General features: G+C 40.7%; 1 protein-coding gene across 8 annotated transcripts in view; it reads right to left on the reverse strand.

Moving 5' to 3' along the window:
- Positions 1 to 15,184, reverse strand: part of THRB (thyroid hormone receptor beta) — a 165,192-nt gene that overhangs the window by 40,882 nt on the left and 109,126 nt on the right. For all 8 annotated transcript variants that reach the window (XM_035556357.2, XM_050708565.1, XM_050708567.1 and 5 more), the window contains one exon: positions 7,368 to 7,432. In XM_035556357.2, the coding sequence (XP_035412250.1) occupies positions 7,368 to 7,374 (7 nt within the window). In that variant the 5' untranslated portion in view covers positions 7,375 to 7,432. The remainder of the gene's footprint in view (positions 1 to 7,367; positions 7,433 to 15,184) is intronic.

Genomic DNA, 15,184 nt, shown 5'->3' on the forward strand with positions numbered 1-15,184 from the left:
TCCCACAGTGGACCTTCCACCCCTGCCTACTGAACGGATGCTGTTAATAAACAGCAAATCCTGGGGACACGTGCATATAACGGGTGCTCTTAGTTTTTTTCAGGATGAAGAACTAATTCATGCTATTCTACTTTTAGAATTGCTGAAAGAGACTCTACATCTTGAAGTAAGACCTCCTGTTCACGGACCAAGGTTTGAGCAATTGTTAGGTAAAAACAGAGGTACTACAACCAGCAGTCTTGATAAATACATAGTAAAACCAAAAACAAATGAAGAAACAAAACAGCAACAAAAACTAATAAAAGCAAAAACAACAAAACCCCCAAAGTTTGTCCAAATAATGCAATCAAAGATATCTTCTGCAAGAAAGGCAAACTGGAATGTGAGAAGAGAATTCTTTAAAATGTGAAATAAACTGAAGCTTGGGACAGACCTAAAATAAATAGTTTTCAGACAGGTGATCACATACACAGAGCAAATCTACAAGTTTGGCCTTCCTGTTTTGAAACATGATTTCTTTAAACATTTCCTTAAATGTTTGTCTTCCATTATTATAAACACCATAGCAAATCTGATGTTTTTAAAGAACAACATCAGAAATGCATTTAGAGAATGTAAAAGGTATTTTGTTTACATGGAAATAACCAGTGAACGTATGATTGGGTAGTAGCTCCCCCATAGTTCATCAGCAGCTTTACGCTGGGCACAAAACAAACAAACAAACAAACAAAAAAACCAGTCCTCTCTACATATAGAGCTACATATGGACGACAAGTAGTGTGAGCTCACTTGTCTGACATATAAGCAGAAGAACTGAAGAGCAGTCTGGGGTCAGGCTTATGAAGAACATAAAATGGCAGTCTGCTGCTCCGGTAGCAAGCACAGCAAAGGAAAGTGTTCTGGTTTATAGGCTAGTGGAGAAGACTTAGAAAAACAAAACAAAAGACAAGGATTTTTTCTTTTTATGATTAACTATTTTGGCAGTTTTTTCTTCTGCAAAGTTAACAAGTATGTTTTATATTGACACTATGCACTCCCTCTAACTGAAGGCAGCAGTGTAACAGACAGTGTTATGCAGTCTAAATTTCAAACACTTAATCTTCTGATCCCATCAGAAATAAATTCAGAAAGATGAGTTAACAAAAAGAAGCACCTCTGGTTTAAATAAAATTATTACAGAAATGGACTAAGTATACTGGTGAATTACAGAAAACATAGAAAGGGAGAAAATATCATCACTACCACAAAAAAAACATACTTAAGAAAATGGCTAGCAGATGTTGCAAAGCTAAAACAAATGCATGTTTGTCTTCTCTGTTCATTGTGAAATTTAACCAGACCTGTATTTTTTGAAAAATAAGTGCATTTAATCTGGAAAATATAGCAGGTATCCATGAGCTGTAAGTATGAAACTTAAACACCCTTAGAAACCGACAGAGGTAAGACCTTCACATTCTCCTAGAACAGCAACAAAACCAGCCAAACAACCCCCCCCCCACACACACACACAACAACAAAAAAAACTCTTTTGAGAGCCTTTTTTCCCCTTGATGGGAAAGAAAACCCTAACACATTAGAGAACTGCATGAAACACTGCAAAATACACTTGCCTTTCAAAACTTCTGTATTTATATAGTACTTTTTAAAAGCACTTAAAACATTAATGATTAAAATGAAAAAAAAAAGTTAAAATTAAGCCAGAATGTCTGTAACCTAGAACTTACTGAGTGTGATATTTTTAACTGCATATTCAAAAATACGCTCCTAAGTAATAAGAGCCATCATGGAATGATTCATAGCTTCATGCAAAAACATCCCACAATATAAATCTTGTTAACCTTTTGAAAATCCCCAAAAGCTCATTACAAAGCTGCTGAATCCTGGCATAACAAAACCTTATATTAAAGTATTTACTGTCCTTCTAAAAAGTCCATTACTAAAAGAAATAATACACTTGAGTTAGTCGGATTTTATCATGGTCTGGTGGAAAAAGAAGTGTCAGACAGTCATTTCTGTGAAATTAAATTATCCTAGGAAAATGATTACAGAAGTTCAGAAGAAATAATTTCTCAACTAATGTTACACAATAAACTACCGTCCCTCTGAATTAACGACAAGTTTACAGGCTAATTAGCATTCAGTGAAAAGACTCATGAAGAAAAGGGGATATCTTTCCTACCCTATTCTCCCAGTTCTTGGAAACTACATACAACACCAGATACTGGCTTTCAGATGGATTTGTTTGCATAAAAGCTGGTTAATTTTCTTCTCCAAATGAGGGACCTGTTACAAGAAATGCTGCATATTACATTCCACTTATTGAAAACATGCATTTATGACATTTAAATGATATTCCCTAATGTAAGCACTTCATTTTATCATAATTCCTATCTTGATCTAACTTTACAGTCATTACCAAATAGAACAATGTGAATATTTGCGAGCAGAAGCACAATGTCTGGGTCTATTATGAAACCAAACACACTCCAAGTAAAATCACAGGTAAATCCTGGCCTTACTGAAGTAAGTGAAAGAGCTGCTGCGGACTTCACTGAGACCACTGCTGCGCTCCCTACATTCCATCTGTATCTACCATGAAGGGGAAATGAAACAGAGTTACTATATTATACAAATACTGTGTTCTGATTTTTAGATCCTGTTCTTGAATTCCCTCTTCGGTTCCCACTCCAGTAAATGAAGTAAGAGGGAGATCTGTCCTGGGGCTTGCCCTGCATCTTGGGAGAAAATGCAGAGCAAGCTGCCTCCAGAGTTAGATTACTGTAAGTAAACAACGATACCACAGCCAGAAGCTTCACTAGAGTGTTTAGACAGCAAGAACTTTGTTACGAACTATACTGCACAGTTATTTGAAACTACTGTATCTTCCCAAAGAGAAAATATTACTAACTTTAAAAATTTTCTATTTTATTGTATAAATATATGGCAGGAAGAATTGTAGTTAATGCTGAAACAGGACTGATTTTTAAATACAACTATTTTCCATGTGTTACTCAGTGGACAGTAATTGCTGGTGTCAACTGTAAAGCTGCCGATGAACTATGGGAGCAGGCATTTTCCAGTTACTTCCATTAAAAAAAAAAACAAAACAACTTTTCATTCCCCAAATGCATTACTGATGTTCTTCAAAAGCATCAGATTTGCTACAGCATTTCTCATAAAAGACTATGAACATTTAAAGAAATCAGGTTTCAAAACAAGAAAGCTAAACTTTCAGATTTGCTTTGTTACATTCATATGTGTGATAACTCGTTTGAAAAACGTTTTATTTCAGGGATACCCCAAGCTCCAGTTTAACAAATTTGATTTCCTTTTATGATAAGATCACCCATCTAGTCGATCAAGGGAAACCAGCTGATGTGATCTTTTTGGATTTCAGTAAAGCTTTTGACACAGTTTTCCATAGGATCCTGCTGGACAAAATGTCCAGCATGCAGCTAAACAAAAACATCATACGATGGGTGAGCAATTGGCTGACGGGCAGGGCTCAAAGGGTTGTGGTAAATGGGGCCACATCTGGCTGGCGGACGGTCACCAGTGGGGTCTCCCAAGCCTCCATTTTAGGGCCAGTCCTCTTCAATTGTTTTATAAATGATTTGGATGTAGGACTAGAAGGTGTTCTGAGCAAATTTGCCGACGACACCAAACTTGGAGGAGTTGTAGACTCGGCTGAGGGTGGAAAGGCCTTGCAGAGAGATCTGGACAGATTGGAGAGCTGGGCGATCGCCAACCACGTGAAGTTTAACAAGAGCAAGTGCCGGGTCCTGCACCTGGGATGGGGCAACCCTGGCTATACATACAGACTGGGCGACGAGACGCTGGAGAGCAGCCCCACAGAGAGGGATCTGGGGGTTGTGGTTGACAGCAAGTTGAATATGAGCCAGCAGTGTGCCCTGGCAGCTAGGAGGGCCAACTGCATCCTGGGGTGCATCAAGCACAGCATTGCTAGTCGGTCGAGGGAAGTGATCGTCCCGCTCTACTCTGTGCTGGTGCAGCCTCGCCTCGAGTACTGTGTGCAGTTCTGGGCACCACGGTACAAAAAGGACATCAAACTGTTGGAGAGTGTCCAGAGGAGGGCGACGAAAATGGTGAAGGGCCTAGAGGGAAAGACATATGAGGAGCGGCTGAGGTCACTGGGCCTGTTCAGCCTGGAGAAGAGGAGGCTGAGGGGAGACCTCATCGTGGCCTACAGCTTCCGTGCGAGGGGGAGTGGAGGGGCAGGCGCTGATCTGTTCTCTTTAGTGACCAGTGACAGGACCCGCGGGAATGGTGTCAAGCTGAGACAGGGGAGGTTTATGCTGGACATCAGGAAGAGGTTCTTCACCGAGAGGGTGGTCGCACACTGGAACAGGCTCCCCAGGGAAGCAGTCACTGCACCAAGCCTGTCTGAATTTAAGAAGCGTTTGGACTGTGCACTTAGTCACATGGTCTGAAATTTTGGGTAGACCTGTGCGGTGCCAGGAGTTGGACTTGATGATCCTTATGGGTCCTTTCCAACTCGGGATATTCCATGATTCTATGCTTATGACAACTGAATGTGTCCATCTTGGACTTAGTGCTCAAACTGCAAGACATGTATTACGTCCAGCTCTTTGCCTACAGAATGATAGTTTTATCTCAGTGTTTGGCCATCATATGAGTTAGGTGTTATGTGTATAAAACTCTTTAGGCAACTTTATACTGACAAGCATGATGTTTACAAAACCTGTAGGTTGCACTTTTCACTTGTCAGCTTCTAATGTCATCGGGTACACAGTATTAGGTGCTCATTAACTCCATCTGCATTTCTGTGTGAACTCTGTTTTGGTTGCATTCTAAGAAAAAGCATGTGTAAGTTGGACTTCATTAACTCAGTATTTATTTTTCAGGTTATCTTTCTGCATGAAAAAATATACCTTGTGCATTCCTTTTGCTTTGTATTTTTCATTTCATGCACTTGAAAAGTAGGGGCTTCTACACTTCTGAAATCTTTCCATGTTCTCCGTAACTTTGAAGTTCCCCAAACACTTTTGGAAAACTTGAACTCTCTCTTTATTTAAAGCTCTAAGTACATACAAATACAGAGATGTGCCACTGATACATGATTTTAAAGTTGAGACGTCAAAATACACAAAATATTTTTCCTGTGGCAACTGCAAAATGTAGGAGAGCTTAGCTTTACTACCAAGGGCCAAATTACACAATCTTCTGTCAGAAAAAGTCCTGTAGATTGCACAAGAAAATGGAGGCTTTTGGACAGCACCTACCAAGAGAAAAATTCTTACTGCAATAAAAAATGGAGCATGGGCAGAGCAATTATGTATCAAAAATCAGAATACTACAGCCTATTATTTTAGGCAACTGGTTTGGTTTTGGATGCAATTCTGCTCTCTTATTCCAGTAACTCAGTAATGGAATCTAAGCTTTCATTCTCATTCATTAGGGAAGGAGTCCTGTCTGGCTCTGGATTGTGGTATTTAAGCAGTTTTTACAGTTTCAAAGATTTTTATTTCAACTATGCTTCTTTTCACATTCACACTCATGTAGGAAATTTCATTCGTATAATGAGAAACAGAAAATATAAACTGCTCATAATGAAAAGTGCTGGACATCTACAGCTGTGCCAACAACCATCTTCTACAACGAACTTTTATTTTTTTCACACCGTGATTATTTTCTTTGCACATATTTGATCTGCCCACTTCTTTCTAATGCAATGCCAAAAATGGAGGCTCTTCCAGTTAGTCTCTGGGTTTCAGTGAGCTTAGCAGAGCTGCCCTGCTCGGGTAAAGGTCTGGTTTACAGGGGACAGGTCTGGTTAACATGCTAGTGGGAATTCACCATAAAACCCCACTTCACAGGAAGCTACATCCCAAACAGGTAAGAGAAGATAGAGCAGGTACGCTGCATTTCCATCCCCATCTCCTGCCATCACACAGCACAAGCTACTAATCACTCCCTCCAAAGCCATAGCAAAATTATGCCCTGTACGGAAAGGTCAAAAAAGACAGTTAGAACATGAAAGCACATGAGAGAACTGGAGAGACTGTTACACGTCAGTGCTGTAAATTCTTCCAGAAATAAGTATGTGCTAAATGAAATTATCATGCCTAGACTGACTGCACAGCAATATTAAAAACCCTCCAGTGGGCCCTGCCAATAAGGATACCAATTCCCTCCCAACCCTCACGTGGTGTCATACTAATCCAGAGCCTGGCACACCTATCAAGGTTCAGGTAACTTCACTCCACCAAAAGACTCAATGCCATCTGCCTCCATCTTATATTCATTTGCACCTAACTTCTGCTTCAAACAACAGCAAAGAAGCCATAAAAACAGAAGTTAAATATCACCTCTTTGCATTTTTTTTTCAAATAATTCATTTTACTATGTATTTACCAATATTCTGTTTTTCCCCATAAATTTTACTCTCCATCTCATATCTAAGGACCCAAAACTTAAAAGACCAACCCTGTTGGTTAATACAGCTGTTATCATTTGCTGGTCAATAAAAAAGAATGGGAACGGAAAGGATATTTCATCTGCTCAGCCAGTAAAAATAAACTGTTCCTTGAGCAAAACATCAGGAATTCAGTCTTGTTTGTTACGATTTTCTCTACGTAGAACATGCTGCATTTTACAAGCAGGCTTTTAAAAGGTCTCATTTATGCGTATTTCAAGAGACAAACGCCACTTACAAACAGTATCAGCAGAACATTTTCTTTTCTTATGTGAATACTAAAACATGTTCTGGAAGTCTGAACCTCTCTATACGATTTCCGTGTCATATCTGCACTTTTGTAGACATCCTGTTCTTGGATTAGAATATATGTATTTTTTGACACAGCTAATTCATGTATAGCCTTCAAATAATTTACAACTGACAGGGATAGGTGGTGAAGGAGACCTAAAATGGTTAATGGTCATTTCACTCTGGATCTTCAGCCCACCTGCAGACCTGGTCAATTATTATCTAAAGAGTACTTTGTAATCTATGTAAAGTGAATTTGACTGTCTCACTTTGAACCTCAGAGGATACAGCCATGTTACAAAATAACTTAAGCCAACCTACTCAGCAGAAACTGCAGCTGTACTAGCAGCTTCAGCAGAAAAGTTGAAGTTCAATGTGTGCATACAACAAAATTAAACTTGCTTTCGGAAGGAAAACCAAATAGGATGAGAGTTTCAGGGAAAAGTTGTTGGAGAAGATTACTGTGTCCCACTGTCTATGCTCTGGGTAGAGGAAAGACTTAAATTTCCAGCAATGTGTTCAGAACTTGTGAAGGCACTATTTTGCAGTCAATACTGAATAATAACCACTCCAGCAAAGCAAAAATTATTGCATAGATGCTCTTATGGAATATGATTACCTGACATACTGCTGGGAGTTATAGATATGTAATCATTCTTGTTCTTCTTCTGTCACCAATGTCACCTGCCAAGAAAAGGAAAAAATCCCACATGTAATACATCCATAAATGCAAATCTGTAGAACACCATTAACATTTAAACAGGATGGAACATTTTGGATCTTGAATACCACGGTCCATATTTACTGGCTTAACACAGCCATATTAAATTCAATGCACCTTGCTAAACTGCATGAAGCAATGAATACAAGTCCAGGGTCCAAAACCTGGTGGACTGGAGGAGATGAGGGTAACAGGGCTTTGGAAGCAAGGTCAAAAAGCTGACAGCTGCAGAAAAAAAAGTGCTTCTGCCCACTTTGTGGAAGACTTCCCCCCCCCCCCCTTTTTTTTTTTTAAAGTTCCTTTAGGTTTAATATGGAACTTCAGGAACAAATTCTTTTCTCTTACAGTTTCTAATGATACATGCAGATTATTTTCAGCTTCAGTAACAACAGAGGATTCAAAGGTATTAGAAACTCTCTGCCTACAGTTATACTGATTCTTCTACAATCATTTGAAAGCCTATTAACTTTTACAAAGTTTTGAGACACACGGTAGTCATTTTACTCATTTGGTAGAAAGGTAACTTATACGTGCTTAGCTTTTTGAACTTATAACTTAGCTTTTGAACGATAGCATCTTATATTTTATTAAAAAAATAACTGTAGCCGTGAGGACCTAGATTTGTTATCCTAAACTTGTGGTTTTAATATTTAGATTGTCTTCTTTCTTGTGTCCATGCATGTATTGTGTACACTGAAAACCACCGATACCAGTCGCGGCACCTTCATTCAGAGGTAGGTGTATTTACACTAGCCATACCACTTTTCAAAGAGGTTTCACAGGCAGCATGCCCTCATTCGGGCATCTCAGCCCAAAATATGGAGTCCAGTTTGATGATCCCAGCTCTCTCTGTAGTTTTAGGATAGACAATCCAATCCCAGCAGAAATAACCCTCCAGGTATTACTCCGGTACAGAGATAAAACATAATTAGAATTTTTAAATAAGAAATACTGGGCCTACAACTGACCCCACTGACGGCATTGTAAAACCAGTCACCCTCTTTTGGTCACCAGGAAACATGTATCGTTTCATGTTAGCATGGAACTGACATTTTAAAGGGTAGATAGAATCTCTTTGATTGTCCTGAACATTTTAACAAACTGTCTTCTTTCAGTTCTTTGTTTATTTCTCCCTGTACGTTCAGCACCACAGCCCAATCCATATTTCCTCTCAGCCACTGTCTCTTCACAGCAGGAGCATTTCCCTTCCTCGTCCTTGAAATAAATATCTTCCCCCAACAGCTGGCTGAAAGGACATCAGGCGCATCTGCTCTATTTAGGCACAAACTACGAAACCAGAATTAGAAAGCAGGTGAACGCAAGCGACCGCTTGTACCATATAATTAATGTATCTGGGACGCAGCCTGGCAGTTTCACCTCAGCTCATCAACCCCCTGCAGCCCGGCAGGAGCACAACAGCAAACCCCGCCGGGAGGGAGCTCGGCCGCGCCCCGGGCATCTGAGGCATCGCAGGGAGCAGCCCCACGAAATGGCGGCGGGGCGCCCTCGACGCCTTTAGGGGCTCGAGGCGCGGCCCCTGCCCCCCACACCCCGGGCGCTCCTCGCCCCTCTCTTCGAGCCGGGGGACAGCCGGCGGCCGGGTGCCCGGCCCTGCGGGGCGAGGCGCCGGGGAGAGCCGTGCCCTGCCCGCCTGCCCTCCCACAACCGGCATCCGCAGCCACCCCCGGCCCCTCCGGAGCCGGCCCGGCCCGGCCCCGCGGCGCGGCGCGGCGGCTCCCCCTGGCGGCCCCTCCGGGCCGGCGGGGGGCTCCGGCTTCGCCCCCCGCTCCAAAACCCTCACTGAGCAGCCCCTCCTCCCCCAGGTTGTTTCTTTATTATTTTTTCTCTTCCCATGGAAATCTCGACCTTCTGAATTAAAGGCTCTGTTATCTTCCCTGTAATTTATTCCCTATCGCTTCCATCACTTTATGTCTCATGACATTAACCAGGCAGATCTGGTAAATCTTTAAGCTAAATTAATTGCTACTCCAGTATTCAGCATTGCTTCATGACTAAAAAAAAATAAATAAAAGAGTAAAAAAACCCACAACACACAAACCTTATTGTTTACTCTATTTGTAAAGCAAGTGAAAAGTAAAGCCTACTGAAAGTTTTCCAGCAGAAAGTGCTAAAATATCCTCCAGCATACACGCTATAATGTATTTTTATCACCTTGTCTTTTCTTCCAAGCAAACTACTCGAGACTCTGTCTGGGCTCTTCTCAGAAAAGACAGCATCTCCTTAAACTCTTAGGGGAAAAGCAAATACTCTGCTTGATATTTGCCATGTACAAACAACACAACCAGAGGCAACAAGATTTTTCTTTTGCTACTGACATCTTGTGGAACTTCATAATCCTTTACAGTCTGTCAATCAAAAAAGTAAAGAGGATACAAATTTAGATCAGGCCCCCAATTATAATCAGAATCTGACCCATCCCACCGTGTCATGGGACCCCAAGAACCTCAACAATAAGCCATTTCCCAGAATTTAATTGTGGTTTGGTGACTCAGTGACACACAAGCGCTCTTGAAGTAAACAATTGACTGTTTTAAATAAAAATTCTGCCCCTCCTGTAAATAATTAGTTACTAATCCTAAAATTATTGTTTTTGTGCCAATCTATTAAAAATGAGGGGAAAAAAAGGAGAAATATAAAGTTCCTCAATGAATTCTGTATAAAGAGAAAAATTCTAGCCATCCCGGGAGTTTTGCCATTTTTTCCGATGAGACCAGGATTTGCCATGAAGGCAGTTGTCACTTGTGTAAAAAAACTAATTATGAAACAACTGTAGGAAAATATAGTCTTTTGTTTAAAGCATTATACCAACATATCTGGCTTTGGCACAGTCTTCCTGTGTCCCGCAGCTCGAAACAGAGAGCGAAGATCCTCTTTTTCTCCTCCTATCTGTGTCTAGAAAATGAATTTAGTGGAACAGGTTGTGGTGGTACTGTGTGTATTTAACAGCACCCTGAGCAAGGAGATCTCCACTAGGCCAATTCAGCAGCTGCTAAAGTAAACATAGTGAATGAGCCCACTTGTAATACCTGCTTTGTACCTGACAGTGGTTTTAATAAACTTTGCAAATGTATTGGAAATGCTTTCAAAAGTATGCTTTTAACCTGCACTTCATATGCCAGAAGAAATTTCCTATTTTTCCTTTGAAGGAAGGTGGCAGACCAGTGGAAACATTGACTATTATTTAATGTATTTGCCTATTATTCAGTAAATTATTTATCCATTTTGGTATCCAAAACTTGGACTGTCTTGTGAATGCCCAGCACGGTGCACTACTTTACACGAGCAAGAAGAGTAAGCAGTATCTACATTAATTATAGCAGTTTCCCCTTGAAGGCATAGATGTGGATGGTGTTGGTAGAAATTGGATTCTTTTTCAGAGTCTACAACTCAAAAGTCCGTGACCAGACAGGACTGGGAAGGAGTCAGATGAGTCACTGGCGAGGCCTCTATCGCATCAGGCCAATCATTTCTGGGAGTCTTCACACACTTTGCAGATTAAGTTTCTCTCTTGCCAGAAGTGACAGCATTTTTATGTTTAAGCTTTGATAAACACCACAGTGAGCAGCGTTCATTAGATATCTTTTATGTGTTGAGCACTTGTTTGCCCACAACGAGCTAGCCAAGGTCTCATGGCTCTGAGTCACAAGCCCTGAGCATGCAGGACTAAGTCCTGAGGTTGTCTCAGCATCCCGCATGATCTCCCTGCCGGACAGCTGAGGCAGCAGCTGGGCAGTGTGCTCCTTCTCCATCACTAGAGATCAGCCCGTTTTCTTCTTCTTTAACAAGGCAGTCCTCACATTCACACTGGATACCTCAAATAGTAGCAGCAAAACAATCATTCCATTTTTAAACTGAGTTGTGCTTCAGACCTACAGCCCTGTACTAAGAAAAGAATGTTCCTATTTTGTCCCAAATCAAAACCAAAAGACCCGTCTTTGAGATCTTAATCTCCTCTGGCCTGAAAAGGTCATATTTGAAATTCGTTCTCAGCCTTCAGCCTCCAATCCAGCAAAGATGTCAAGCCATATTGCCAATTATTGTGCTTACTTTCTTTTCCCATAATGAAAGGTGATTAACCAATTAACATTAATCACTGTGGTTAAGTGTTCTCCCACTCTCACCAGGTGCCTCCTCCTTCATACAAATGCATTGCATTAACGTGCGAGTACACAAAAGGGTTGTGCTGCTCTGGTGTTGAGGATGTTTTCATCCCTGCCCCCTTGCTTCAGATGTCAATAGTGGCTGCCACTCTCTGCTAGGCCAGCAGCATGGCAATTCTCTGGTTTGAATCCTGATTCCTGTCCACAACATGAACCATGTGCTTCTTGGCAAGCCTCAGACTTCCTTTCCACGTGGTCTTTTCCAGACGTTACATAGGAGAACATGCGGTGCACTTACATATGATGGCTAGAAGGCTACATGGAAATGGGAGATGGCAAGGGAAGCAGAGACTAAGAATATGACAAACAGAATGATAAATAGTGACAACTAGAGAGAAAAAAGTGCTGAATAAGCAAATTTGAGTCCGTTCTGGTTGGAGATTCATGTTTTTCTGAAAACATCTTTGATTGACTCTTGAATCTGAAAGTGCACCTGGAGGCCTTAGCTGAAATCAAGTAACAGGCAGGTGGATCTCCCCAAGATGTTCAAAAAAAATGGAGAGAAAAACAAATGTAGGTCTTCAATTCTGTTATGTTCATCTCTTGATTTTTTTGGAAGTCAGCTCATGAATGCATGAGGTGACACTAGCATCTGAGGGCATCAGACTGATCACACAGATACATGCCTTACTTAAGGGAAAAATAATCCGAAAGCCAGCCAGCAAGGAGAGAACAAAATCCTTGCTAAATCTCAAATATCTCAAATACCAGTCAACATTTTGGGATTCAGGATCCTGACCTTTATGAGGATGTGACAGAGGACATCATAGCCTTCATGGGGACGTGCTCTTGTACCTCCTAGCAGAAACTCCACTTGAGCAAGCCCTGCCCTGAGCCCCGTCACCTCCACGCTGCCTTTGCCTTTTCAAAGTTTGCTTTCACACGTCCTTTCCAAGAAGCAGCTTTGTAACGTGCTCAGGAAGCATGGAGAAAAGCTCCAGCGCCGTCGGACTGAGTGCGCTGGGATGCCATCCCCTCCTACTCTGCCCTGGCATGGGTTATGGCTCTTGTTTTTCTTGGGGACTATCTCAGCTTTGCAGTGCTGAATTACTGGATGTGTCATCTGTACTTTTTGTTCTGCAAAATCCCTCCATGAAAGCTGCTCTCACTTTAACTTAATTTTTAGTGAAAAATCTGAACTAACAACCTCAGGAAAAATGACAAGGTAGTCTATAGGCTGTATTGGTGCCAAACTGAACTTTTAAATTTGTTTTCAGCATGTAACAGGAAATCAAAGTTCATATTTTTGGAGCAGAGTAATACATAGAATTTTGTACTGATACTTATTCAATAGAGAATGTACTAGGCCATGGCTTATGGTACATGATACCTGTATAATGAGCAAGCAGTATCTTTTCACTTGTAAAATACACTGAACAACTGTGCATCATATGAAAAATAAAAATCTATGTAGTCTTTCACATGAATTTAATGAAAAGCCCCCATCAGGATTGGCTTGTAGACACAAGTTCAGAAGCAGACTTTTATTCATGTTTTTTACTGCTAGCCTAGTTCAACCCACAAGGATATTAAAAAAGTGCAATAAAGTACAAAATCAAAAATGAAGTGTATTATCCATATAAACATTTGCAGTCTATCCTGAAAGGCTTTATTAAAAAGGCAAGGAGTTACTGAGTTTTCTGATATGAACATTCAGTAGTTCCATGTAATCCTATTTTTAATTTCTCACCCAGATCTGTGACTGATTTTTTACCTTTCAGGCTAAGAATTTCCTATTTTAACTTGCTTCTTAAGCACTCTAAAAATTGCTGAGCACTAACAAGCCAAGATTATAAAAACTCTGCATCAGTCAGGATCTGACCACAATGTGATATTTGCTCAACAGCGTGCAGGCTTCAGCAGCTATTTTACAGCATGAAAGCCAGAAAATTATTATATGCAGACAATGAGTCTGATAAGTTATAATTGTAGCCTCACTGCTTTACAGATTTTTGAAAGCACTTGGGTTGCAATAAGCAGAACTGCAGGACGAGCAATGTTAATGCAGATAGATGAAATAATTCCTCTTGTAGTCCAACACCAGTGAGACTTCAGTTCTGGCATACTGTTTGCAGGACAGGCTGAATAATAAAGCCATTGTGTTGAACACTACCTACAGAAAATGGAGGTGTCCCAACAGCAGCACAAAATGCTGCACTGCACTGCAGCAAGATAGAAGTCATTTTTACATTTCCATCAGAACCTAATGTTTTATTATATCCTGGGAAATGTATCCTTTTATAAACTAATGGAAAATATAATAATTGGTTTTATTATGGCCATAAAAGAAAAGGCCACACAGCAGCGTTAGTGTTCAGTATTTTAGTCAGTTCTCCAGTAGCCTGACTACACCAGAAACACAGGCACATAAGAATCATGAAAAATGTGCAGGGGAAGACTGCAACCTTACCTTTAAACCACCATCAAACAGAAAACTGAGTTAGTGATCTTTCTTTCACCCGCCATTCATAGTAACGAAATGTTATCTCACTCACAGAGTATCCCCAAGCACTTATAATTGATCATCAGGGTGTGGAGCTGTTGACTGGCCCTACAATGCATGTACCCTAAGAAATCTGCTTATATTCAGCTCAATACTGCGTCAGAGCAGTGCAGTGTAGCTTCCTCTTTGCTTTACTTCAAGCCCTTGCAGAAATGTCAGCAAGCTCCTGTACCTAGCACTTCACTTTGGCCTACTGAATGTGTACACAGGAGGGCATAAGAGGAGCACAGAACTGGAGGCAGCTCTGTTTAGCCACTGCTTTGATAACCACCGTTTCGCTTTCACAAACCACCTCTCTTAAAATTAAGCTCCTTTCACAGGAGCTGCATCTCCCATGAGGTTACCACTGATCAGGGAGTCTTGCAAGCTGCATGAATTTCCTCCTACAGCATAGAGGCATTACAGACAGTACAAACTCCCCTCCACTCACTTTTGCTGTTGTTTGCAGTGCGGGTGATGAAAACTTCATAACTCAGTGCCTATCATATTAAAGCTAAAAAAAAAACCACAAAAACAAATAGAATATTTGGAGCATTAATCCCAAATATTCCCTCTGTGGGACTTTTTTAACATGAAGCATTACAGTGAAAGCTATAATAGATTTACAAAAGAATAGCTGATCTGTAACTGTACACTGGGAGATGTTTATCGTTGGAGATTTAGCCTTAATTCGGAAAGACCTTTACATACTTGCTTAAATATCCAATTGAGCAAGGATCCTGCAGGGCTAATGATGACAGAAAAGCAAAAGGGATTGCATAAAAAGCCTCATATTTAAGTGATTATTCCTGTGTTTTTTGAAGAGCCTTTGAGACACTTCATGCCTTACATGTTCATTGTCCTGCATATGGGAGTTTCATTCAGACAACAGCTTTGACGTAAAACTTTTCTCGTTTTCCTGTTTTGTTCTGTCAACTCAGGAAACATTAGCTCTCACTGAAATTTCACAAGGGACAGTTTATCTTTGATGCTAATTTCTCTTATTACTCATTGTGAAGCATATATTAGATGGTTGTCTTGCGTTACCCACT

This window comes from Cygnus atratus, chromosome 2, assembly GCF_013377495.2.
Source record: "Cygnus atratus isolate AKBS03 ecotype Queensland, Australia chromosome 2, CAtr_DNAZoo_HiC_assembly, whole genome shotgun sequence".
Lineage (NCBI taxonomy): Eukaryota > Metazoa > Chordata > Aves > Anseriformes > Anatidae > Cygnus > Cygnus atratus.